The 25,747-nt window shown below is 38.8% G+C and overlaps 1 protein-coding gene and 1 non-coding gene across 3 annotated transcripts; both read right to left on the bottom strand.

Moving 5' to 3' along the window:
- On the bottom strand, nucleotides 1-25,739 carry SH3GLB1 (SH3 domain containing GRB2 like, endophilin B1). 2 transcript variants are annotated; one of them, XM_064455451.1, is made up of 9 exons: nucleotides 25,561-25,739; nucleotides 20,882-21,023; nucleotides 18,079-18,207; nucleotides 16,274-16,407; nucleotides 15,330-15,422; nucleotides 7,259-7,348; nucleotides 6,618-6,718; nucleotides 1,414-1,645; nucleotides 1-475 (listed from the first exon to the last, which is right to left on the bottom strand). In XM_064455451.1, the coding sequence occupies exons 1-9, from the start codon at nucleotides 25,630-25,632 to the stop codon at nucleotides 368-370; spliced, it is 1,101 nt and encodes a 366-aa protein (XP_064311521.1). In that variant the 5' UTR covers nucleotides 25,633-25,739; the 3' UTR covers nucleotides 1-367. The 2 variants fall into 2 exon arrangements, with proteins under 2 accessions (XP_064311521.1, XP_064311522.1); XM_064455452.1 differs by lacking the exon at nucleotides 25,561-25,739 and adding an exon at nucleotides 24,384-24,496.
- Nucleotides 15,752-15,853, bottom strand: LOC135314131 (U6 spliceosomal RNA). The gene has a single exon (XR_010373600.1). It is a non-coding gene; the product is annotated as a U6 spliceosomal RNA (small nuclear RNA).
- Nucleotides 25,740-25,747: the final 8 nt, after the last annotated feature.

The raw sequence follows: 25,747 nt of genomic DNA, 5'->3' as shown, positions 1-25,747 counted from the left end.
TTGGTTCACAATAATTTTATTTTATGTGAAGAAAAGCTTTGCCATTAATGAAAAATTTCAGTAGAAAACAGTACCTCCTGCTTTCAATCTAGATTACTCAAAAGTAGAAGCTTGTATTAGTGAAAACTTCAGTAGAAACAAATCTGTAGGAAACATGTTCTTGGCACATGAAGTAAAAGCTTTAAACACATTTAGTTTGAATAGAGTATTTACCATGCAACTGTGCTGGCAGAAAAGCCAGTTTGTAATGGCTGGTATCTGTCCCTCAAGCCAATAACATGGAAGACACTTAAACCTGCTTACATAACATTAATTGTATATAAATATGGTGTCACCATAATTGACAGTCTTTATTCAGGCCAACCATCTAGTTTAGCAGTTCTAAATAAGTAATAGGCACTTTGCCTTTCTGATTTCCCCTTTCACCCATCAGCCAGTCTGAATCCATGCCAGGGATACTGTACACTGTTATCACCTAAAAAACAGAAACACGTTATTACACCCTTGCCTTGCCTGGAAAAAAAGTTAAGAGTCTACGTTCAGGTGATTTCCAAGTTTTTAGAATTGAGATTAACCAAGTTAAACAGAACATTTAATATAAGCATCCATGGAACATTATCTAGGGCTCATAAAAATTATTTCACTGATCCAGAAGTGGATATAGTAGCATATGTCAAAGTCCCTTTTCTTTCTTATGAAATTCTATTCATTATTGTTTCTTTTCTATTATTTTTATCTATACGCCTTGTAGATTGCCATCAACTTTAACAGGAAATCTAAAAGAAAGTTCATTGGATCTTCAAGTACATGATAGAAAGACAGATGGTGTTGATGTGCTACATCTTAACAGAAAACCTTAAGCCACAGCTTCTAAGTCACTGTCTAGGTAGGAAAATGTCAAATAGAAATATTTAAGTAATGCATATTTAAAAAACCAAAAAGTCTGAAAATTTTGTGGATGCTCTTCTTCAGGCTTAAGCTACAGTCACATTACCAGGTGGAACTCTGTTCTAGCACCCTGCTTCATTGTTTAGCTCCATCTGCTTTGTACAGGCTCTCTGACTTAACAGTGCAATTGAATTGGAACAGGAATATTCTTCCCAAATTGCAACAGTTAACGTTTCAAAGGCTAATTGTATTGATATCAGTGGTAAAAGTGTGGTAGAAGGCAGCAGAATTGCATCTTTATTGTCTAGCAAATGTTCTTGTAAGCTAAGCTGGTGTAAAAAAATGTTAAGTCTCACTACAGAATATCGGGGTATATGGGTACAGGACAACGCTCTAAGAGTACAACCGAAACTTAATTAAAAAAAATAAACTACAGAGATTTCTTGATGTAGCACATCTTAACTGGTTAGTCACAAGCATTCTGATTTTACTTTTATATTATCAAGGTACATAGAAAACTCTCACCTCATCTGCAAGTAGTGATAATTCACTGCTGTTTGCAGCATCGTAATCATAGAGAACTCTAGCTTTCCTGTTGCCGCTTGATGACTTCAGTTCACTGATGCCTGAAGTAACTATTGAATTGCTCACTGAAGGCAATGAAGCAGAGGCTGAGGCCAAGACTGAAGGAGTAGAAACACTCTGCACAGGAGTTGAGGAAGACTGATTATTGTTAGAGAGGAAAGTAGATGGAAAGCTGTGGGAGAAAACAAAATGAAAATACTTCTGAGTGAATCAGTTCTACATGGGGAGTTATACATGCCCAGATGCCTAAATTAGCCTTCTTGCCTTCATCAACTACAGAATAAACACCAGCAGACAACAGTAATAGAACAGCACTGATACCTGTATAAACCTAAACATACTTGTTATTGACTTGTGGTATAAATCAAACCAATATACTTTAAAAGAAATACTGCCACCTTAAAAAAAAACACTTGATAATTGCCTTAAAAAAGGCGGCAAACCAGGAAAGCACTGTTGGTCAGACTTAATTCAGACTGTATTTTAATAAACACTTCTTTTGACAACTCTGCCAGTAAAAGTAGCCTCCACCTCCTCCTGCTCATTCCTCAATTATGCGGCTACATAAAAGATTGTGCTGGTGAACCAGATCAGGGAAATACAATGCAGGTAAAAACACAGCCTCCCTCTGAAAGAAGGGGAAAAAACACCTACAACTATTTTTGTAACCTAAATCAGTTTGTTGATTTAGCTAACTACATGCTGTAAAGCAAAAATATTTGTTATACTAAAGATGAACTTATATCAACTTAAGCCCTTCCTTTCTAGGTCAGGCTGCTGTTTGTTCTGTGCCAGCTGTAGTGTTTGCCAGACCCTTCTATGAAGTCTATTCAACTCATTAACCTGCCTGGAAAAAAAAAAAAAGGGGGTAGAAAAAAAATTATGTATCACCATCTAAGTCAACAAGCTGAATCACAAGAAACCGTGATGAGAGCCAGAGCAGATACAAGGGAAAGGACAGAATAACATGGCTGAAAAGTGGAATGAACAGAGAGGAGAGTAAAGCAGCAAGAGGTTTTGGGGCAATGGGGTAGGGGGAATGGGACAGCACTGGGGACAACAATAAGCTGTGAGATTGGGTCGCTGTCTCATGTCACTCTGCCTGACATCCTGGGGTGAAGTTCCACGGCAGACTAAACTTATTTATCAGTTGATGTAGTCATTCCTTGTTATCAGTTGATGTAGTCATTCCTTGTCATCTTTGCTGCCTTTGTTCCAACACTCATGTTTCCACCTTAAAAGCCAGTCAATGACGGTTTTGAAAAGTGGCAGAGCTGATGCAGTGAAAAAGGGTCAGCAAGGAGTTAGACTGAGTCAGGATGATGTGGAACTATAGCTGCATTTCCTTCCATTCTTTTGGCCAGTCTACACATCAACTAGTCAGTCAATTCCCATACATAACTTTCCTCATCAGTCCTTCTACACAGATGCTGTTTCATTCACATCTGGGATGTGGATCTATTAGCCCCCCGCCTTGTTTTTCTGCCTACTCTTTTGACATAAAGATCTATTCTTATTCTGTGTATGAACCTGTCAGAAAACACAGTCTCATCTCATCCCTTCCCACCTATCCTCTCTAGTTAAGTTTTCCTTGAATATGCAGTTCAGTGGCAACTTTAACCATGTAAATCAAGATCAGTATGTTCCCACACCCATGTCAGCAGCATTACTAGTGCTCATATAATCATGAGAGGAGCTAGTTTAGGTGGCTGACACAGGTGAAAACTAAATCTATCAATATAGTGGCTAATTTTTTCTTTGTGTGGCCATGAACACAGGTGGAAATAAGGCAGCTGAAATCTCTATCAGCTGCAGCAGTACTGCACACAAGTTTACAGTTTCACACTATACATACTTAATCTCATAAATTTACACTGCCACCAAACGGGCTGGACCCACTCCTCTACCCCTTTATTGTACAAATGTTCATTCTCTGTCATTTGAGTCAGACCTAGCAATCTGTTGCTTTTGAATTGATTCAACAATCTAATCTAACAAAAATCATCAAGAAGATGGCTAACTTTCCATCAGAACAGCTTGTTAAACACATCCGCCTTGCAGTTATATCTGTTGTATCTGACTGAAGGCAAACAGCAGGAGCATACAAAAAATTGGGCAGACTTTCAGGAGACTGTTGTGAGTTTAGTTAGCAGTTTACTACCGTCAAAAGGAAGAAGTCCCACTTCCCCGCTGGCTTACCTTGACCTCATTTGGTCATAAAGAGCTGGTTCAACTCACCAAGAAGAGACTGCCTCTCTGCCAAATATTTTCTCTTTTTCTTTCATTTGCCAGATTAGTTTTTCAAACCAGTTCACCAAGTTCCCTAAGCAAATCAAAATGGCAGAGCAAAGGGAGTACCCCACATTTTTCTAGGGATAAACACATCAAGAGGCACAGCTGAGTTATTACTTGATTAGTTGGCATTCAGAAGGATTTAATTTTAAATGACAATCAGCTGTTTCTCAATATTGCTAAATTACCATTTAATATACTGCTAAACTTGTTCTCTGTTAACAAAATAATTATTTGTAAATCATTCTGCTCAGTTCAAAGTGTCACTGGTTTGTACAGCTAGTGAAAAAGAAAGCCAAAGCTTTATAACCACTCTGTCAACCAGTAAAGCATTATGCCTCACTCATTTCGCAAAGCTATATGTAGGTGTGTTACTGGAAAGCTTCAGCTGTACAGAGGTTGTCTGGGGGCTTCTTGAACACTTGAGTAGCATGAGTTTCACAGGTTGTAGAGTAGGGGACTAGTAATGGGCCATCTGAAAAAATAATTATGCCAAATCTTAGGCTTGGCTGTCAGGGAAGCTGAGAAAATTCAAAGCAAAAGCAGTTATCAGCAAGAAAAAAAAAAGCAGCCGGAGTACCAGGATATTTTAAATAGATTTGTTTAGTTCATTCTTGGGAACTGAAAGAAAGGAGATTGCTTTTAACCTGGGAGAAGCGATTCTTATTTAAGTAGCCCCACAGGAGGGGGAAGCAGTGGAGGGATAACCAGCTGATGCTGCCTTGAAGAGAAACATCCATCAAACCACCTCTATTTATATAAAGAGAACTGAGCACAGGTTTTCCCTCTACCTTCCCTACAGCTGACTCTGGAGAGTACATCAGGAAAATAGTCAGTGGTCAGCTTTGGAACTTGAATAGTCTCAGTGTGAACCAGGTTAGGGTTTATGCCCTAGGTAAAACATATAATATGCATCCGCTGTGAGAACCAGGTTTCTGCTTTAAGCAACAAACTATCCCACTCAGAGGGTGAACACCTTTGGTTCACCAGCGGTCTCAACCCAGAAATAAGTCCCTCACAGCTCTTGACTTTCATATGAGAATATGGCACATGTCATTCTTAGATGTGTGAGAAAAGCATGTGTAACTCAGCTCTGTATAACCCTTGTCAACCACCAGAGAGCTGGCAAGTGCACGCAAAAAATCTATCTGAGCTGCCCAAGCTATTTATTTGGTGCCATTATCTGCCTACACATAACATAGGAAGAATACCACACGCACATCCTGCTTATCTGTTTATTTAATGCAAGCGCTATGCACCATATGCCTATGAACTGAGGAACTCTTCCAAAACACAGAGGGCAACTTGAGACCCTATCCCACTGCCCTCCATTATAGTTCAATGGGACTTCCTTGCACAAGGAAGGAAAGACACGCCCAAGATTTAATTCCATTACTGTTTTAATCCACATTCATTTGGCTGTTTGAGGCATTTAGGATTTTGCAAAGCTTCAATGCTTTTGGTCTTCTAGCAGTCACAGTAATTTTATTAAAAATACTAATCAGATCGTAGCCAGACAAAAGATACATCCTTCTGTTTTCCTGAAGGCAGTATTTTCTTCAAATACCCTTTTTTATACCTGGTAGCAGTTTACACAAATTTTAAACAAAGACAGCTGTTCTGGTCACGCTATACATCCTAAAGGAAAAGAATTTAGAGAGGCATGTGTTCTCCCTTAGGTTAAGGGTATTATGCTTAAAGCTTTCTGTTTGGCAAATATACTAGATTTTAAAAACATCCTCTCAAAATAGTTGTAAAAATATACTTCACTTAATTTCTAATTTAAGAGGTGCTTGTCCTTAATCCAGTAAATCTTTATTTTCAAGCTTTCAATTCTACAACTGCATTTATGCACTACTGAATTTTATAGTTGAACACTTCTTTCAACAGAATGTAACTTTAAAGATGTAGCTTTTTTTAAAATGACCCATTCAAACAAACTAAGGAAAGGAAATCAAACACCACAGGAAGTTGCAAGTCAGGAAAGGACAAAGCTCAAGAACACTTTTGTTTTTACTTCCTCGTCATGAAAAACAAACAGAGATGGTTTAGAGAGACAGTTATTTAGAATAGAAACTACAGTAAACTTCTAAGTACAGATAGTCCTTCAATGCATACACTCACCTAAATAACATGGTCTGGTATAAACCTAAGAAAGGTTGATTTGTGAATAAGAATTAGAATAGGAAAACTTTATGAAAAGTAAGCATGTAGATTTCTTTACATCACCACTGGTCACAAAAAAGTTATAAGCACAAACTAATGTCAAACAGTTTCTTCTCTTACTTTACAAATGCTAAACCCATGAAACATTAAAACTAGACAAACTTGTTCATTCCACTGTGAGTGCTTTGGATGACTGGTCTTAAATATTATGAAGTACGTTTCTCCTTAGATACAGTATCTACGCTGGCAACTCACTTAACAGTGGAGAATGCAGTTTCATTGAAAACCAGGTAGTGTCTTGTAGCGAATTAAGAGGTAACAGGAATTTACGGGCAGTACAAAAACATTTCCCACATTGCATAGGAGTTTTGAAGCATGAAATATAAGACAACTGAATGATTACATGTACATCTCTAGAAACTCTTTTTTGTGTCATTACATGACAGGTCCATCTTCCTCAATTACAAAAATCTCAATAAATAACCCTCAAAAGGCATTAGTGCTGTGTGTAGGCTTAGGGAAGTAGTTGCATTGGGGTAATCACATATTAATTACCTGAGAACAGATATATTTCCTTTCAGTCCAGCATGCCTGTATGTTCACCAGTTATATCAGTGTAAGTTCTCCTACTATTTATAAGCACTTAGAAAAAACTGGGGGTTTTCTGATTTTTTTACAGATACTACCTTCCAAGTTGTTTCTGGAGATCCAACATATATTGGTAGCATTGTGCATAATAGGTCATCTGAGCTTCAACAAAATCATTCAGACAGCGAAGATGATGTGCCTATAATACAGCAAAGAATTTGAGTTTTTAGTCTGTAGAAGCACTATGCTGCATTAGAAAGACTGGCCCCCTAATCAGGTGCTAACGCCAATATCGGTGCATAGGGCTTTATGCCACATAAACCTAGTGCCTGGATTTACCAGGTAACTGGGATTAAATGTCACAAAAATTAACGTATTTGAGCACAAGAAAATAGGTGCTGTACAAGAGTCATGCCATTTACCTTTATTGTTTCCACCACAGAAAAAAATACCTTAGCACGTTTTTGTGGTTTCAATATTCAGTTGATCTGATGAATTGGAAGTTGAGTTTAAAGGGTAAAAATGAAAGCTCTTGCACTCTCAAGGTTAACAAGAAACTAAACGTAAATTCAGTGGATACTAAACTAGAATTAAAAAAATAAAGAACCCACAGTTGTTTGATGCTTTAAGGTGTTAAAGTGAAAATTTGTAGCCCAGAGTTTCCAAGCAGCTTCCTGTAGTTATTTTTAGAAAGCACCTTGATTTTGACTTTCCCCCTCTACCCCGTTCGGGTACTCACATGTGTGCTACTGATTCCTTCCAGCAGAAGTCTGGTAATCTCTGCTTGACGGTCAAATTCGCTCTGAGTAATCCGTACTTCCTGTTCAGACTGAAAGTAAGGATGCATGTTAGGTGTTTGTACAATGCACTCTGCTACACCTTCCGACTGCAACAGTTCCATTTTATTCAGAGCTACTCATACAAACGCATTAATCACAAGCTTGGGGGTTTGAAATGCGTGCTTTTTCTTTGCAGATCTTTTCTTGGTAAAAAGAGTAATTGCATTTTGGGTTCAGAAATGTTGAGGCCCCCTGCACACACAACAAACAGATTTTACTATCAGACACCTACCACAAAGAGTCAACGCATGCAAAAGGAAGGCATTTTTCTGCCAGCAGTATTACCCCACCTCTCCCGATACCAAACCAAGCGCTCACTGGCACAACAGTGTCTGCACCAGGGGTTCTGCCAGCACAGCAGTGGCAGCCAAGGACAATTTTTCTCCATATTTCAAGTTAAACAGGACTCTGACCAAATAATTTAGAGTAAACCTCACATTATTTTTGTCAGGTAACTGCACAGCAATCAACCGTTCATAAATCTTTGATGGGAAGTTTTAACAGGATATTTCATAAATTAACATCTCATACTGGCCACCAAATTACTATAACTATGGCTGGAGCTTATAATTGATGTGTCTTTAAAAATAAATGAATCTAACTATAGCAAAAGTTCTAACTTCAATTAGAATAAAACTTCTATTAAAATGATTGGATTTAAGTTCCACATTTAAATTATTCCAATTCAAATTTATTCCTTGTTACATATTGTTATCAGTAATTTTAAGTAAGTTAACAACTTTATAGCAGTTTTAAAGGACTCCCATCTAACACAAGCCAAAATTACTTTAGAGTATTTGGGGGGGGGGGGGGGGAGACACTATGCAAAACACAAAAATACATAAAAATGTGTGTTGTAAACTAAGATTTACCATTCCAAGATAGAATGTCCTCAGCCTGGAATCTAGATTACCTTGCCTCAATGCTTATATGAATTTTAATAGCTTGTTTCTAAAACCAAACCCAAAGGCAAAAATCTGCATTAAGTCCAAGATACAGCAGTTACTGTTCTCAACAAAACTGAGTAAGGAAATATATTTTCAGGAAACTTAACGAGGTGATACTGATAAAACATTGGTTTCAAAAGGATTTTATGTGTTTGCAAACATTCTGCTCTTGCATTCCACCAACGTTAATCAATATGAAAAGTCGCATGGAAAGATCTTCATCTCAGTAATGAGCACAGAAAAATGACGCAGTTATCCAATAAATGTTTTTCATGTGAAGACACTGCAGCAGGGAAGGCTTACACATTAATTAAGCAGTCAGGAAGCAGCTACAGAGTACTGTGTGTTTCTTACTTAAAACTGAGATAGCAGTGTATGTATCACCTTACAAACTAATTAGGGGTTCAAAGTTTGTTGAGGCAAGAATCTTTGCTTGGAGTTTTCCTATTAAATCTATATTAATATCAGTGAACTCCATCTGGCAGTCCCTGAGAGAAATGTAAGAACAGACAGAGGAAAAAAGCAAATCTGATAGCCAAGAGAAGAAAAGCATTCCCTTCTGTATTAGCAACATCTTAATTTCCTTTAAAAAAAAAAAAAACACAAAAAAACCCCTGAAAAACAGCAAAATCATAGGTAAACCATTTATCTGAAGGTAGTCTAGTCTCTTGCTTCTCTGAAGCTAATGTGTTTTTCTTCCTGCCAGGTAAGTAAATACATGAGAATAGGAACTTCTAAGAAAGGGAAATATCCATCCGATTAATTCCATTTGTTTCAATAATATTTTCACAAATCTACTTTCTATAAGAAAAGGCAAAGCGAGTAATGTGGTAACATGATTAACTTAGCCAGTACAGACTTTAAATACACTGCTTTACAAAAGCCCGATATACTGATTTTGTAGACATTTACATAAACTGACTTATGTGTTCATGTGTTTATTTGTCCATCCCTTTTTTCAGTACTACCAGGTGAACAGTAGCAGGACAGTTTATCTATTCTACACCTTGTGGTAAACGCGGAAAACAGCTGACTTGCAATCTGGGAAGCTTATGGCCTGACCATTTCTGTTTCTGAACAGAATGAAGAGCTCAAAACACAAGCCTGAACTTTCCAGTGACCCCCGGCTGCAGTCATATTTTGTTTTTAGAACAACCAGAAGGCCTCACTGAGTATGTCCCACCAAGACCCCTCAAAATGGCCCTTGCTCTCCGAGTTCAGAATATGAACCCTGTTTGTGAATATAACCATTCAGAAGTTCATAATCTCCCCAAATTTCACATAAGAATATATGACCTCTGAGAAACACTGTGCAATCCTGTAGCTAAGGGATAACACACAATCATAAGAGCACAGGAAATAAAATCATCTTCCTAATGTTGTTTTATTAGACACACTATTAGAAGAACAGTGGTAATGGATGTATTCATGCTACAGAATATAGCTGGGCCTCCTCATCTCCTTGGTTGTCAAAGAAAGACAGGAGCTCTTCTGATGCTCAAAACCACTCTAACCTCAATGTGCTGAACACATGCTAGAAGCCTCTGCTCTTTCCCTTGACTACACCAGACACTTCAGAAGACTCCTAACAAAATTCATATGTTTATGAAGTGTGTAACATTGGTCCATGTGTTTTATAGTACAGTAGTTAATATCCTCTAATCCCACATTTCAGAGGGGAAGTTAAACACAAGAAAGTTTTTCATTGACACCATGCAGATCTTTCGTTCAAACTCAAAAACCCCCTGCTGAGCTAGAGGTTACTGGACAGCTGAAATCCTTGTTGGGAAGCTTCTTAGATTTAAATTGAAAACATCTATGAATCTCTTTCTCCAACTTTCAAACATCGAAGGACTGACTGCCTTTAGAAACCTGCATGAATTACTGTTCCTTCGGCAGAACATGTGTGTTTTAGTTTCTTCTCAATAGTCTCTGCTTTTTATATGCTTAATAAAAAAGGGAACCTTGAATTACATAATTTATTACAAGATTTAAAGCTTTTAGTCTCCTTTATGCTATGGTTAAGCACTTCACATTATTTCTTTTTCTCTCCAAAACACAATCTGTTAGATCTCACTATCCTTAAAGTCACTCGCCATCGTCTCTGAAAAGCAAACAGTTTTATTCATAGTCTTATAGCTTCAAGAGTAGTTTTCGTTACAGGACTACTGCTCCCCTGCCATCTTTTTCCCAAAACAGTACAAACTACTCCAGCACACAGGCTTGTTGCTTCCAAATTGTCACTTTACTTAAATAGTAAAATAATTCTCAAACTTTGGGATGAAAGTTGACCTAACCCTCCTTTTACAGTCCAATCTCTAAACTCCTCCTACACCCTAAACTCTCACTTTACACATAAATTCCTTTGTTTGCAACACAACTCACAGAAAGCTGGAATAGAAAAAGCCTTCATTTATTTTCTCACAACCCCCCAGATTTCCCCCAAAGCTCCGTATCCCAGATTCTAATAGCAGCTCCCTACACCTCCTACAGCTGCCTATCTAGTCCCTCTTTAAAAACCATACTCCAAAGCCCCTGCCCTCCAGCAACCCTTGCTTTCTATTGCTACCCTTAATTTTTACTTCCCCTCCTCCACAGAAATCCCCTAAGAAATTTCTTAACTACCAGCACAGCTTCGCACAGCCTGTTCCTAATACTGCTTTGTCAGAGCCAGTGAGCCTGAGAACAGCCCTTCTCGCGGCACCTGAGCAGCCGTCGCCCAATGCTCCTTAGCTCCACTGACTTTGCCCCTGTGCACGGGATGGCCTGAAGAGAGAAGGCTGCAGCCCCCATCCCAAGGCTACTGCTGTATTTACGAACCAGCCTTCAGCGCAGGTGCAGTTTCAGATGTGCCTGTCTCCTAACTTCAGTTGCTTAAGATAAAGCACAGCATTCTCTAGAAACACTGGGGAGACAGGTGAGGGACAACACCAAAACACACAGAAAACCACCAACCCCTGCAAAACAGAGTTTGCTTTAAGTTTCTTCCCCGCACTCCAGGATTTCATTTACTGCTCCATGTTCTGGGCAAAAGTTGAAGATCAGTGTTTTTCAGGACAGTTCAGATTACTAGACCCCAACCTTTCTGAAAATGTTCAAGTAAGCTCATCCTTAAGAGGTCATTTTTTAACAGGATGCCATACTAGTAAATTTTGAGAGTCAAGACCTGTAGTTCTTTTTCTATTGTATCTTGTCACATGAGAATCTGATGGTACTAAATGCCACTTAACCAGAAACGGCTTTCTATATAACAAGCCCCTGGCACTGTTTCACCACTGGAGCTTGCCCGAGAGAGAACCAGCGTATTCTGACGTGATGCATCAGGCTACCATCATTAGACTGGAATTAACAACATGCAATATCCTTTATTACATCAGACCAGCACAAGTTATGGTTTCAGAATTCTGCAGTTTCCAAATTGTGTACTTACTTTCGTCACTTCCTCAGCCCAGATCTAGTCAGCATTAAGAGTGGGGGGAAAAAAATAAAAACATACAAACTTAGAAAGTGGTGGTGCTTTAATACAGGATGCAACCATACTTTGGCTTTTAACTACTTTCCTGTCCTCAGAACTTCACAGGGCTTTGAGGAGTGCTGTCAGTCAGTTGCCCAAAACCCTTTATATACAATGAAACTACAATGAGTATGGATAGTACTACATGTGTGAAATAAAGTAGATAGTGAAGAGTGTATGATTTCTAGAACTTTACATGTAACATCAATCTGTTTAAAGCAAGGTATTACAACATGAAGACTTAACTACTTAGAGAGTGACGTGAATCAGACAAACTAAGTTACCTTATGGAGGAACTTAAGTTACCTTAATATATTAGAATACTGGAAAACTATGTAAAGCTATTCTAATTTTAACACCACATTAAGTCAAGACTGAAACAGATGAATGATTTCTCTTGCTAATTCCATTTACCGGTTTCGTATTTCACAAGAATTTTTACTGAAACCTAAATTTAATTAAAAATGCTACAGAGGTATGTCAAGCTGAGTATTAATGCAGCTCCAAGTAGAACAGCAAAATCAGAGAACTGCAAGGAATTTACTCTAGAAGGTAATTACTTCAGCTTGCCATTCCAATTCCCTCTCGCAATGCAGTTCTCCTTTAACTTCCATTTTCTGCAGATGACGATACAATCATGACTTCAGTAGGAAGAAAAGTGCATAAAGGTTGCAGAAGCAAGTTGTAACAAACAAGTTTATTTCCTCTTTTATCTGATCATGACTGAGAAATCTGGAACACTACTGAGATGAGACCCATGGTGCTGTGCAGATCCAAGACCCAAACCAGGACGGGCTGACCACCACAGTCTATATTGTACAAAATTAATTAACCCCTTCCTGTTCAACTTTTACAATGATGGTGCTGAAAGCAGCTGCATTGATGAGTCCTTGCAAGTTAGGATATACTGTACTCTAAGCCAAGCCATTAATTTATGTGACATTATTTAGTTTCAGTTATTTGTAAAACAGCTTGAAGAGAGTAATTTCTACATATTCCTGGCTATTTCACATAATTCACTCCTACTCACATTAAAAACATAGGAAAGTGAAATAATTCCTTTCCCTCCAAGGGTTGAAATTAATTTCAGAAGTGATTAAAAAAAAATCAACTCCTTTTCCATGTATGTAAACTTAGGATGCAGTTAGAATATAATACTGTATACTTCAGATTATCAGAAATATTCTGATAAAAACAACATATAATGCTATACTAACATAAGCGTATTCAGTACACTATTCCAGTCCGGTTTGGAACAGAAAACATCTGAAACAAGACCAAATGAGCTGGATAGCAAGAGGAAACATTTGATAGGAAAATGAATGAACACAGAAGGCCAACAAACCTTTAGCCATTTTACATGCAGCAAGTTGAGCACGTAAGAGACATTTACCATAATGTTATTCTCTTCAGGCTGAGAGGTGTTTAGTTGCTTAAGTGCATAGATAAAAGACAAAAGCAAGTTACAACACTGTGAATATAGCAGGTGAACAGATTATCGGCACAAAGCACTGCAAACTTAAGCTAAGCAAGACTGAACTGAATATAGATAAGTAAAACTGTTTAGATTTCTATTTTAAATACTGTTCTAAGCTACTTCAGTTGTACAGTAAACACAGGACAATGTAATTTCATCAAATATTAAATATTTTTATAACGGGGAAAAATAATCACACGTAGGTGCAATTTATCACTTTATCCTGTGAAAGAAAGTAGTGAAACAAAAGTTTGCATCATAGCTCGATACACTTCAGCACTGTTTGTCAGATATCTTCCTTCATAAATAAGTGAGCCAGCAGAAGAAGAACCATTTGCATCACACCTATATCCAGGTTAGTCATTTCTATATTGTAGAGCATGAAGTAGAGATGCAATTTTTTCACTTCTCTGGGAATTCTACAGTCCAATACTTCTTAAACATACACACTGCTGTTAAAATGTAATTAAAATTGAAGTATTGGCAAGGTAGTGAAGGCAGAGGCCTAGAGTTTCATGCTCTACCACTGTGAATTACTTACTATATGAATATTTAAGATTGGTCAAGTAGTAGCAGAAGCAACTGGCAATAATTTTGTCCAAGCACCAAGCTCTGGATAATTACGCTGTTGATGCAAATACAACTCAAGTACAGACCCCTTCTTTAATACTAATCTCAAGGGGAACAATTTCCTTATGGTCTTTCTATTGCTTTAGAAAGTACTGTATATACCTGCTACCAAGCCACAAAGAAGTTAATAACCAAAATACCTTTTTTTTTTTTCTTAGAAACTTAACTCTGAACAAATCCAAGCAAAGGAATAATTTACTACATATTGCTTCCAAATTCCACTATTAGCTGACTAAAATCCTGCTCTGCTCTCCATTGTTAGTCTCAGAAATCAAGAAAGCTTAAGTAGGGAAGTAACTTTTTTGCACAAAATTTACATAATATAATGGAAAATGCATGCACAGACTTAGGAAATAAAGGCTATTTAAATACACGGGGACGATGTGCATTACATGGAGGATTGAGACACAGAAGCAGAACTTTCAGGTAGAGTTTATGTTGGCTTTTTAGAAGGATTGCCATCTCAAAGATGTGAGGTGCTTCCTCAACAAAGCTCAGCCTCAGAGATGACACTTCTAAGATCTTTCAGGACAGCGATCCATTTGGAAAAGTCAGCAAAATCTGACAGCCCCACTTCTGCCTCTTCATCATGTACACGGTGCCTGTGCATTTAAATTGTCTGTATTCCTTCACCATCTGTGTCCATGACCCCCACTGCATTAAGCCTTGCCGGAAAAATCACTTTGCTATCCATCATGAACTGCTGCACTTTTAGGAATGCAGTCAAAAGATAACTGTGAAAATATGATAAGCATGCCCTGCTGAAATTGCATACGTTCAATTATCTATTCCTCCATTTAGAGGCATTTTAAAAGTTTAAAAAGTAAAAGCTTTTTATTTTATAGTAATTTTAATCTCCTTGAGCAAGCATTTCTTGAGGGAATAAGAATGGTTAAGAAAAGTGACTTTGAGAATCTCACCCTGTCTGGTGGTGTGAAGTAGTAAACCATATAGAAAGAGTAAACTAAAAATGTTTTTGATAAAGAGAAGTTAAGTCTAGACCAGTTCATCAGTTGGAAGTAATTATACATATGCTTCAACACTTGTACAGATTCAAATGCCAAAAGTTGACCTCTGAAGGATTTGTGTTTACAACCATCTTGGCAGACTGTAGCAAGTCATTTTTGGCAGCGTAGGCTCATCTAGTATAGAACAAGGGGAGAATATTTACTTGGTTCACATAAGTTCAACTTGATGGAATATCTAAACATAGAAGACTAACACCTTGATCAGCAATTCACTTTCATTTCCTTGTGTTCCACTGAGGCATTTCTTACAAAGTACCCAGAAAAAATAGCAAGGGTAAGAAGCTAGGACTGGAAGCATAACAAAGCAGCCGAGTTTATAAATACATACCAATAACTTTGAAAGTTATAGACAAATGAAAAAAAAAATCTACTTACTGCAGCTCGAGCTTCTGCAACTTTTGCCTTCTTCAATCTGGTTTTTGCTGCATCCAAATCTAGTCTTTTATTTTGTAACAGTTTACGTTCTTTCTGAAAGCGAGTTAGGTTAGTTCATGAGAATAGGCAGACATACTCAAAAACAAAAGCCCGTCTACTTGGAAACTTTTTTACTGAAGTATCACATACGGAAACGTTCTTCAGTTGAACAGAGAGCCAGAATTAGATCCTATTTAATCTCGCACATTTTATACTCAAGATCACAGGATCACAGAATACCTTGGGTTGGAAGTGACCCGTAAAGTTCATTGAGTCCAACTCCCTGCCCCTCGCAGGACTACCTAACACTAAACCATATGACTAAGAGCGTCATCAAAACACTCCTTAAACTCCTGACAGGCTTGGTTCCATGACTGCTCCTCTAAAATATGGAACGCTTCATGAATTTGCTTGTCATCCTTGTGCAGTGGCCAGTCTTCTCTGTATTGTGCCAACTTTAATATATGTGCTGCCAAAGCAAGCACAGCTGGATGTCCGCTGAACATCTCCTGTCCCTTTCCAAGAACCCCAAATCAGCAGCCTGCTCAGATGGCAGCAGCCTGTCTGAGGCTCACTCTATCAGCTTAACTACCATGCAGAAAGTGAAACCTCAGGGTTTGATCAAACTGCTGCCACAAGACCAGCGTTCGTAAAACCAGATCAAGCAATTAAGGTATGTAATACATACTTTTTACTAGAACAATAGTTACAAAAAGCAAGTTTTCAGAGTTATTTTGTTTTTACCTGGTCAAAAGGAAGGAAAACACACCAAAGGCACAAATTCTACCTGACTCTTTCCAAAGCAGTTTGGGGAATACAAAAATGCACAATTAGCTACTACTTCATTTTGAAGGTCTACAGTTACAATTGTTGTGAAATGCTGAAGAATGCACAATTCAACTTACAGTAATAGTTTTGTAGTCTCCTTCAATAAAGTTTCTTAGGGGAGTGAGAAAGTTTATAGCAGAAGTCTGAATTAGTTCTCTGTCTGCTGTCCCGATTCGCTTTTGTGTTTCTCCACATTTAATGAGAGCATTTCCTGCAAAGGGAAAAAAAAAATAAATGTTAGTTTCATAGTGATTCAGGCAGATGGTTGAAAAAACAAGTTTCTACAGGAAGGAAAGTTTAGGCCAGCAGTTTGAAAGATAATCCAGTGCCATCACAAGGGCTTTCAAAAGAAATCTGAATCAGCTCGGAAAAAAACCCAAACTAAAAAAAAAATACCCCCGAGTTCCCCCAAGAAAACCCCAATGACCCCAAACAAACCAACCCACACAAAGAACTAAACCATTTTCATTAATAACAATGAGAATAGATACAGCATTGTAGAAGTGGCACTAACTATGGTAACTCCATTGTGAACACCTGTTTTAGAACTGGGTATCATACCTACTTACCTCCTCACCTAACACCACATTTTTGTTTAAATCTGAAGTAGTGGGTAGCAAAGGAAAACTTCACTTAACTACGAGAAAATAGTGTGCTTTTCCCCACCACCATCAACTCCTAAATAGGCATTTGTAAGTTAACTGAACAATACTTTGCAATTTGGTCGTGAGTTAGGTATCGAAACTGAAGTTAGTGTACAAGAATACAGTTGTTATTATGTTTCAGGCTGATACAGATGAGTTAGAAAAGACACTAACTTTTCAGAGAACTAAAATATTTTGTGACACCACATGAAAGCTAACAGTATATCTACCTTTACGCTAACAGTTACTTGCCTGAATTCTAAAAATTCTGCAAGTTAAGGGACAGTGTGCCTGTAAGTACAACTATTTGATGTTAAAAAGCAAGTCCTGAGGATGACGAACAGAAGGAAGGCCACAGGTAACAGCACAAAACCATGCAGAAGAGGAACAAAGCCTGCCATTATTGTTTTTGTATTCATAAGTCTTCTATAAAATTAAAAAAAGGTAAATGTATTAAGTGCACTTTCCTGCTTTTGAAAAGGAACTCCATTATTGCCAGATATAAAGAACTCATTCTTTCCAGAACAAAAGTTTTCCCTCACACTGCAATTTTGAAGAAAGCAACTAAAGAGGGCTAACTATCAGACTTTGACTGCAGAATGCATTATATATACAGACACCTATGCATTTCAGTTAGTTAAGTTAAATTAACAGCGAAATCTGTTATAGAGAACACTAGAAGTAGACTTTATAATTAATACCAGTGTAAAAACATTAGATATAACACCCCCAACCTTCCTGTCACAGGTATATAAATTTGCTGGGGAAGGAAGAAAATCTAGATTACATTCTACTTTAGCAAAATATTATATATTAAGAAAAGCAGAATACTGTAAAGTTAGAGAGGCTTCTTATTAAAGAATTTGATTTCATATAACCTTTTCACTCCACACCACAAATAAAATGCATAAGTGTTGTCACATGTGCCAATGTGTTCCTTTAATGAGGAAACTAAATTCCAGATTTTTTTGTTCTGGTAAGAAAATTATCTGTCCACAAAGACAGTTATCATTCCAACAGCAGGTTCTATTTCGAGATTTGGATAGAAACCTCATTGTTGATCTCCTAATGTGCAAAGTTATAGAGCAGGTCATCCCAAACTAATACAAAAGTCATTGACCTGTTTTATCTAGAGGAAGACAAGAAGTAACCACTTTACATTGTTAAGAAAAAACTAGATCTGTGCATTTTCGCCCCCTTCATTTCTGCAACACAAGACGTTTTTTGCTTCTACTAACCATAGGCTGTTCCTGGGCCAAATTCATTCCCAGCATCAATCATATACTGGCCTAGTAACTCTGGATTATTCATGCGACTTGGTGCTTTGCGGTCCAGCTTCTCGTAGACAAATTCTTCTATTCTGGCATCTAAAAAAAGTGTATTTGAAATAATTACTGTCACTCAAAACACAAGTTAGAAATAGAAACCAAAAAAAAAAAAAGAGAAAAGGAAAAAGAAAAAAAGAATTTTAAAATCTGGACATTAAATTCAACATTAAGTGAATGATGTTAAGCTGAAGATACTGTTCTTGGAAACGGACTGTGTTCCATGTTTGTCATGCTATGTTCAAGTGTTTCTTAGAGCCATCTGTGACAGTGAAAAATTATACTTTTCCTCTTGCTCCTATCAGCATATTTTGACAGTTTTCCAAAGCTTTGCCCAGAAGTCTTCATTTTAAGAGCATAATAGAACACTCTCCTTAACAAAACCAGTCTTATTTTTTTCCCCCCTCCAGGAAAAAACTGAAAACTGTTCACTAGAATCAGCAGCATAGGTATTAAGTTCAACAGCTACTGTAGGGCCCTGCTGAGATATTCTGAAAGCTTGGTAGCTCCAGAAAATTGATCCTCTCTTTCCCACTCCCACTGCTTCCTTAAAATGCTCTGAAACAACCCACTAAAGATATTAGAAAGCGTTTCATTTTGTACTCCCGTCTCTCCCTAGTTTGAGCAACAAAATTATATAAAAAAACTTGTTGTGACTATATGATCATTAATATCCATCCACTGCAATATTAAGCCACAGTATGCTTCTTAGGTGAAAAAGCCTCACAGGCATCAACAGGGACACTGTTAATTACAATAGCAAACTCCTCAGATACAACACCCAATCTCTCTGACCAATTGTTTTGGCTTCATAATTAGTTCACTTTATTTATGCAGTCAGTATGAACTAATTTTAGCTTGCAATAGTACAGAAAACCACAAAGAAGCTCTCCAACGAACAAACGTGCCTCTCTGATGCAACCAAAAATAATGCTGTTAATTAGACAACTTTCATCAGCACTGGATTAAATCACTACTCTCTCACGAAGGTCACAAAAATTAACCTGACACAGACAAATGTGGGTACCAGTAGATTCTCTGGCACCAAGGGCGGACCAAGAAAGATCCAAATTCATTGGGTTTTCTTTACTCTAACCATAACATTTATTTTTGACTAAATGACAAAAGAGCTGAAAAGTAATCTAAAAATTATTGGACTATTACATGGGTCTGACCTAAAAGTACAGTTGACAATGCAACTGAAAGTCACTTTTCCTCCTCCAGGCAGGGTCGCTCCATTAACAACCAAAAGAAGCTCTCTACAGCATGTGACAGTCCCCCCAAGGAGGCTGCCAAGCAGCTGAAGTTACATTCACTGACAAAGACCACTGCATTAGCTGAGTATTTTTAGCAGTCACAAAACTGACTGGTCAGCGTAACTGAGATACTACGATGTATTATCCTTCTACTAAATCTTCCTCACGCAGTTCTACCAGCCTACACTTAGTGATCCAATATTCCACAATCAAAAGGTTCTGAAAAAGTCAATACATATTGCGAATACTGAATTAAATGAAGAGATGACTGTTGTCTCTGGCCTAGACAAAAGTATAAATTTGAGCTGGAGTATTCTGTAAGTTCTACTGCATCCTTCCCACAGGATTAATTGTTCTGGTTTTTATGTTTGCTTTTAAATACTGCTTTTATGCAACAAACTTCCAAAATAATACTTCAGAGATCAGCATTATAAAGAATTTATCTATTTGGCATTAGAGAAGTGCTAGGAGTGTATGACTTACCTGTACCGACAAATCCTAACTCAGTGTGTCACTACAAGGAGAATATTTATTTTTTCAGTTCAGAGGCATTAGCGGTATTATAATTTTATCACTTGAGTGAACCTAAACAAGGTTTAGATTTTTTTTTTTTTTAATAGTAGTTTGCCCAGTGGCTAGCGACCAGGTCTTGACTTGAAATCTAGATCTATACGGTAAGTAGATTCCTGTAGCTGCCAACTCTAGTACAACCACCACAAACGGCACAGATAACTGTAGGATGGGGCTCTGAAATGAATATCCTCAGCATTACCACTCACAGCAGCAATTTCAGAAGCAAATAAAATTAACACACCAGAAAACTAGATTTCTTCTACCTATGTTTTTTCTGTTATTGTTACAGTAAGAGATTCACCAGTGATGAAAGCATATTTGAAACTTTATTGTATTGCCTAAGTATAGTGTATAAAATGCTGGCAAATGATAAAGACTCAACATCTGGAGAAAATAATTCTTTAGTAAAGAAATTATTAAAGACAGGCATTTCAGTTCATCTTGCTTGCTTCAAGCTAGATTGTATCATGCAGACAGTTTAAAGCAATGAAATAGTAACGAAATTTCTTGAGCTACTGCTTCTACTCCATGAAGAACTTCAGTTCTTACCGAAAGATTTTTTGAATTAGAGTGGGGAAATCAATTAAACAGGAAACAACTCAAAAAACAGTCAGCCTGAGACTGCCCAGAGTGTGGAACCAATGCTATAGTTTAAAGAGCTCTGCCTAAAGCTTTTCCCATTTGAAGGGTTAAAAAAGTACCAGCAATTGGTACACTCACTCTCGTTCTGAGTAGCTCTTCAGAATGTGCTTTCCCTAATTCCAGCCTTCAAATTTTAAAATTGCCATATTTAGTCAACACTTACGCAATACCTACTGCAGCACACATTTATACTGGCAAATCTATTAGTTTAAAAGTTGCAAACAAAAACTTGAAGGGCTCCTTACTTGGATTTGGCTGCAATAAGACTTCTGTTTGTTTCATTATTTTTTCTGTCCACAGTTTAGTGCATTCTGCTTTGCTGAGAAGGTTCTCCAGGTGAGCATCCAGTTCAGTCTTCTCTGCTTGACCAAGCTTTTCTTCTGTGAACTATGAGACAGGTTGAAAACACTCAGTCACAGATATAATTTCCCAGGACAAGTTTAAGACAGTAACTATTCACTCATATTAGCTGCAGATCACATTTTCAAAGATATAATTGTTATCCAGTCATCAAATTTATCCTTAGATTTATATCTAGATTTATATCTGAGATTTATCTAAGGATAAATTTGAAAGTTATGAAGATCAACAACACCCCCTTACTATCAGGAAGAGAGAGAGGCGGGGAGGTGTTAATCAAACCAAGACAAGAAAGGTAATTTATGACATTATGAAGAAATCCTCTGCTCTACCTGGTACTGAGTTCTCACTTGAAGCATTCTGTCCAATTTCGCATAGTGCTCCTTGAAACATGACCCGAAAGGAGAGAGTCCAGAGGTAATGAAGGCAATTAAAAGATTGAAGTAATCTTGTATATTTTGTAATTAAGTTTGTCCCTTCTCCCACAGTAAAACCTGAAGGCACAACAGATTCTCATTGCAGCTACCTTTGATGTGCTTAAAAAAAAGTTGTCCTGTCCACAGCAAACAGGACAAAAAGTAGTGATTTTAAACTTCAGCATGAAGATTTAAATTTGTAGACATCAGAGAAAGTTTTTAAAGACAAGGATTAAAAGCTAAAACAGACCTCCCTGGAAAGTTGTAGAATATATATCTTTGGGGGCAGGGGACATTTTGCTTTTTAGAATAGGACAAATCAACGTTTGATGAACTGTTTAGATATAACTGATCCTGTTATGCCTTACAGAAACAGTAAGATGACCTCTGCTGTTCTCTTCCAAGCTGTGTTTTCAGTGACAATGAAACACAACGTAACTCCATTTAGCTAAATCAGCCTGGTGGACAATTCATTCCACTTGATATTAAATTCATGCCAACTCTTGTTAATACACAAGCAGTTCATACTTCAATCCCAGTTCTCCGGGAGAGGGGGAAGCCACGCCTTTCGCATCAGGGAACCAAGCAAAACCGGAACCCAGGGTTTTGCCTGCCTCTCTCCAGAGTAGTAGCTCCTCATGACAATGATGACCTCATCCCTTAACAGCCTGCTCAAAAGTCAGGCATTTTTAGAAGAACCTGGCTTATGATTAAATCCCTAAGAAGCTTACCGATTAAGCATGTAACAGGACTTGAAGCATTTTTTTACCATCAAACTTCATTCTTAACAAGTTCTTTGGTGGGATATTTAAACTTGCAGTAAGAAACAAGAATACAATACAAGCTGTATTGTCCAACTTTGTTTTAATTTCGATCACATGTAGAATAAACCCAACTTTGATAGCATACACATCTAAAGTCTAGATAAATGCTGAGGCACTTGCAGTTCTACATAAAAGCAAACTGCCTTTGTGAGAAAGTTCAGTTGCAGTATTGGGAAGAATGGATTTTATTTATGCATGTATTACTAGTACTGTTTAAAAGGCTCTTTTAAAAGATGTCAGGCACTGTAAATTGTTCTCAAAGTCTTTGTAAGATTCATCATAATACAACATCAATGGTTTTGAAATTATTTTTACTAATTACAGAGAAAAGTATTTGTATATAAAATGGGCTTTCGTATTAATATTTCCAAAAATCCTCTCAGCAGCATGAAGAATGCTTAGTGAAGATCGCAATGTTAGATTTCATGTATACACTTAAAAGAAAAACTTCGTTTTAGCAATATCAAGCGGCGCGGTAAATAGCAGTTTGACAGAATCATGGTTTCCAGCATCAATGTAACGAAACAACGCTGCCACTCTGATTTCCCATCTCGGTTACCCTGGAACCTAAATTTGAACTGGTCTTTCTGTTTTACATCCTATTTCAGACATTACTCTGTACCTTAAGGATAAGAACAAAATAAGGAAGGTAGTGCTACAAACCAAGAATTTTTCTTCTGCTTAGAAAAAACTGTTCCAAGACAGGCAGATACTCATGATTTTCTATGGTCATTAGAATACTAAGAGTTTTTCCTTTTTATTGAAGTTTAAAACATGTCACACAGAGATATTTAATGTAAGCACTTGCTGGAACAAATCAGATCAGTAAGACATCTAATCCATCCATCTTTATTAAATTCAAAATATATACACAAGTTGCCTGACGGTGACCAGCTCACACAGAAGGTAATTGTACTGTTTTGTACACAACTGGGTTATCACAGCCCAGTTGACACTTCAAGTCCAGGCTGCAAAATTACTAGAAGTTACATTAAGATAAGCCTCTAACTTCAGGCAGAAGTCATGACCAATAAAAGTGTTTCTGCTACCAAAGCGTAAAAGCCCAGCTCATTCCTGACCACTACGCAGGCGGCTTGTCGATTACAGAGCCTGGCAAGGACTCACATTCCTATTAGTACACCCTATGACATTATTTATTTCCCCTCCAATACCACTAACTATAACCATTTGCTACTTTGTTCCACAAATTGCAAGACTGACCGAGAACGGCTCCTCCAAAGCACTTTCTGCCTGCCAGAAGGAAGGGTAGGCTTTGGATGAAAATGGCCAGTAGCCTTGATTTTTCTGCAGTTTACTGCAGATTACTAACTAGAATATGGCCATCTGAACACGGTATCAATCTCATCCACAGAAGGAACAGGTTTCCTGGAACATTATTGTCAGGTGGTTTTGGGTAAAACAGCCCCAATCCCCTTGTAACAGAAAGCCTGATAAGCCTGTGAAAGACTAACAGGATTGTTCACCATTTTGTAAAACAACTTAAGTAGAGTTGAAATGGAGATTTTAAGTGGTTTTCCTACGTACCATTTTATGCTGCTGAACTGTTCCATAGGGTTTGGTGGGGTTTTTTTGTTTCTAATATCCCATACAGTTAGTGTCAGTGATACCACATCATCCAATGATGCCTGAGCGTAAGAGTTTAACTCAAAATAGAGAACTGTAATTTTTACTGGAGGACACAAAATCTACACCAGATGACATAAAAAAAATCCACAAAATTATTACCCCTTAGTATTATCTGTAGGCCTTACACAGTAACTTAAAAAAAAAACCAAACAGGGAAGCAACAGTAGCACACAGAACATGAATTACTCAGATTATAACAACATGTTAGGGATTTATTCCTGCCCCTCAATGGCTTCATCAAACTTCTCATTTTAGGGGAAAGTGGCAGCTGGTAGAGCAAAAGTATTACTTCCACATTTCCAATAATTTTAGATTAAGCAGCTAACTAATGTAGCTATTCAGATGTAATCCAACAACGCATAGCGAGCATAGTGGAGTAAACCACCGTTTATACCACCTTTAAACCAGGTCAGGCTGCAATAATCTACATTAAATTTAGTGCGATAAACTGATTTACATGTAAAAAGTTAAAACGAAGAGATGAAATCACAAGGTCCTACCACAGGATCTTATAATGGAGAGTGAACTGCATCTCCGTTTTCTCCTTGTCCATCAAGGAAGGGGAAAGGGGTGGAGGCTGGAGAGAAAGAGATGATCTGGGAAACACGTAGACCTGGAAGAAGCTGAGGGTGGGGTGGAAAGATCTCCTTCACAAAAAGAAGCCACATCGACTTCTTTAAGTTCATTTAAATTTTAACAATGTTTTCTGACGAGTTTGCACTTTCAGAGCTCTGCTGCGCTGCCAGTCATTGATTCTGCTTGAATATTGAGATTTAGGGCAACACATCGAACCGACCAGACCAGATAACAGCTTTAATCACGCTCCAAACCTGACCGCGACCCAGCGAGAACTCATGAGAAACCAAAGTGGATTACCATGCCCTGCTTGGACGTCCACCTCCCGACAGGATATCTGTTCAGGTTTGATTATATAAAGAAAGGGGATTACGGCTCAAGACAACAGCTAAGGAACAAAAGCCAATTATAGTGCCCTTAGCGTGAAGAAAGGGGAAGACCGATTCAATAACAATGGGCTATCGAGGAACGACAGAGCTCAAACAGACCCAAAAAGCCTGTGCAGACACATACATTCACGTGTCAAGTCAGAGCTCGAATTTTACCGACCGGGAAGCGGGATGCAGTTTTAGCAGCCAGTAAAAAAATAAGCTGGTGTCAGGCGAGACACACCTTTGTCCTTTCACCCATGAATTCCGAGCGGGTCTCCTCCCCGCTCAGCCCGTCCCCCCGGCGCCTTCTCCCCTCGCCGCCTGCCCTGACCTTGGGCTGCCGCAGCCTCCCCCCGAGGCCAGGCTGGTTTGCAACCGGCCTGGAGAAAATCCCCGGGCCCTGCCGAGCCCCGGGGTAGCGGCGGACCGGCGGGGAAGGAGCTGCCTTGAGGAGGAGGCGGCACCTCGCAGCAGCACGTCGCTGCCCGGCCAGGCCGGAGCTCTGGGCTCAGCCCTCGCCAGCGCGGCCGGGCTCGGCGCTCCCTCAGAGCTGGGAGCCCGCGGCGGGCCCAGCCGCCAGCCCGGCCCCGCCCGCCGCTCCGCTGTGGAGCCCAGCTCCCCGGCCAACGCCCCGCGCCCAGCGGCGGCCCCGCGGAGCCAGCCCGCGGCCTCCCCCGGCTGAGGCCGCCGCGGCTGCGGTGCCCCCGTGAGGCTGGTGACCGGGGCGTACCTGCACGGCACGGCTAAGGAAGGTGCCCGCGTCGGCCGCCAGCTTCTTCACGTTGAAGTCCATGATGTTCATCTTCGGCGGGAGGGGCGGGGAGGGGGCGCTGACTCAGCCCGGGCACCGGCGGCGGCGGCCGCTCCGGCCCCTCCCTGTGGGGACCCGCCGCGGGGGCGGTGCCAGGCCCGGCGCG

The sequence above is a fragment of the Phalacrocorax carbo genome, chromosome 6 (assembly GCF_963921805.1).
Source record: "Phalacrocorax carbo chromosome 6, bPhaCar2.1, whole genome shotgun sequence".
Taxonomy (NCBI): domain Eukaryota; kingdom Metazoa; phylum Chordata; class Aves; order Suliformes; family Phalacrocoracidae; genus Phalacrocorax; species Phalacrocorax carbo.
The sequence above is the reverse complement of the archived record's forward strand: the minus strand, read 5'-3'. Positions and strand labels throughout refer to the sequence as shown.

Coding starts and splice junctions, on each gene's coding strand:
- SH3GLB1 (XM_064455451.1), bottom strand. CDS start 25,632: ATGAACATCATGGACTTCAACGTGAAGAAGCTGGCGGCCGACGCGGGC. Junction 21,024..25,560: donor TCCTTAGCCGTGCCGTGCAG/GTACGCCCCGGT, acceptor CCTGTCTCATAG/TTCACAGAAGAAAAGCTTGG. Junction 18,208..20,881: donor CTTATTGCAGCCAAATCCAA/GTAAGGAGCCCT, acceptor CACTTTTTTTAG/ATGCCAGAATAGAAGAATTT.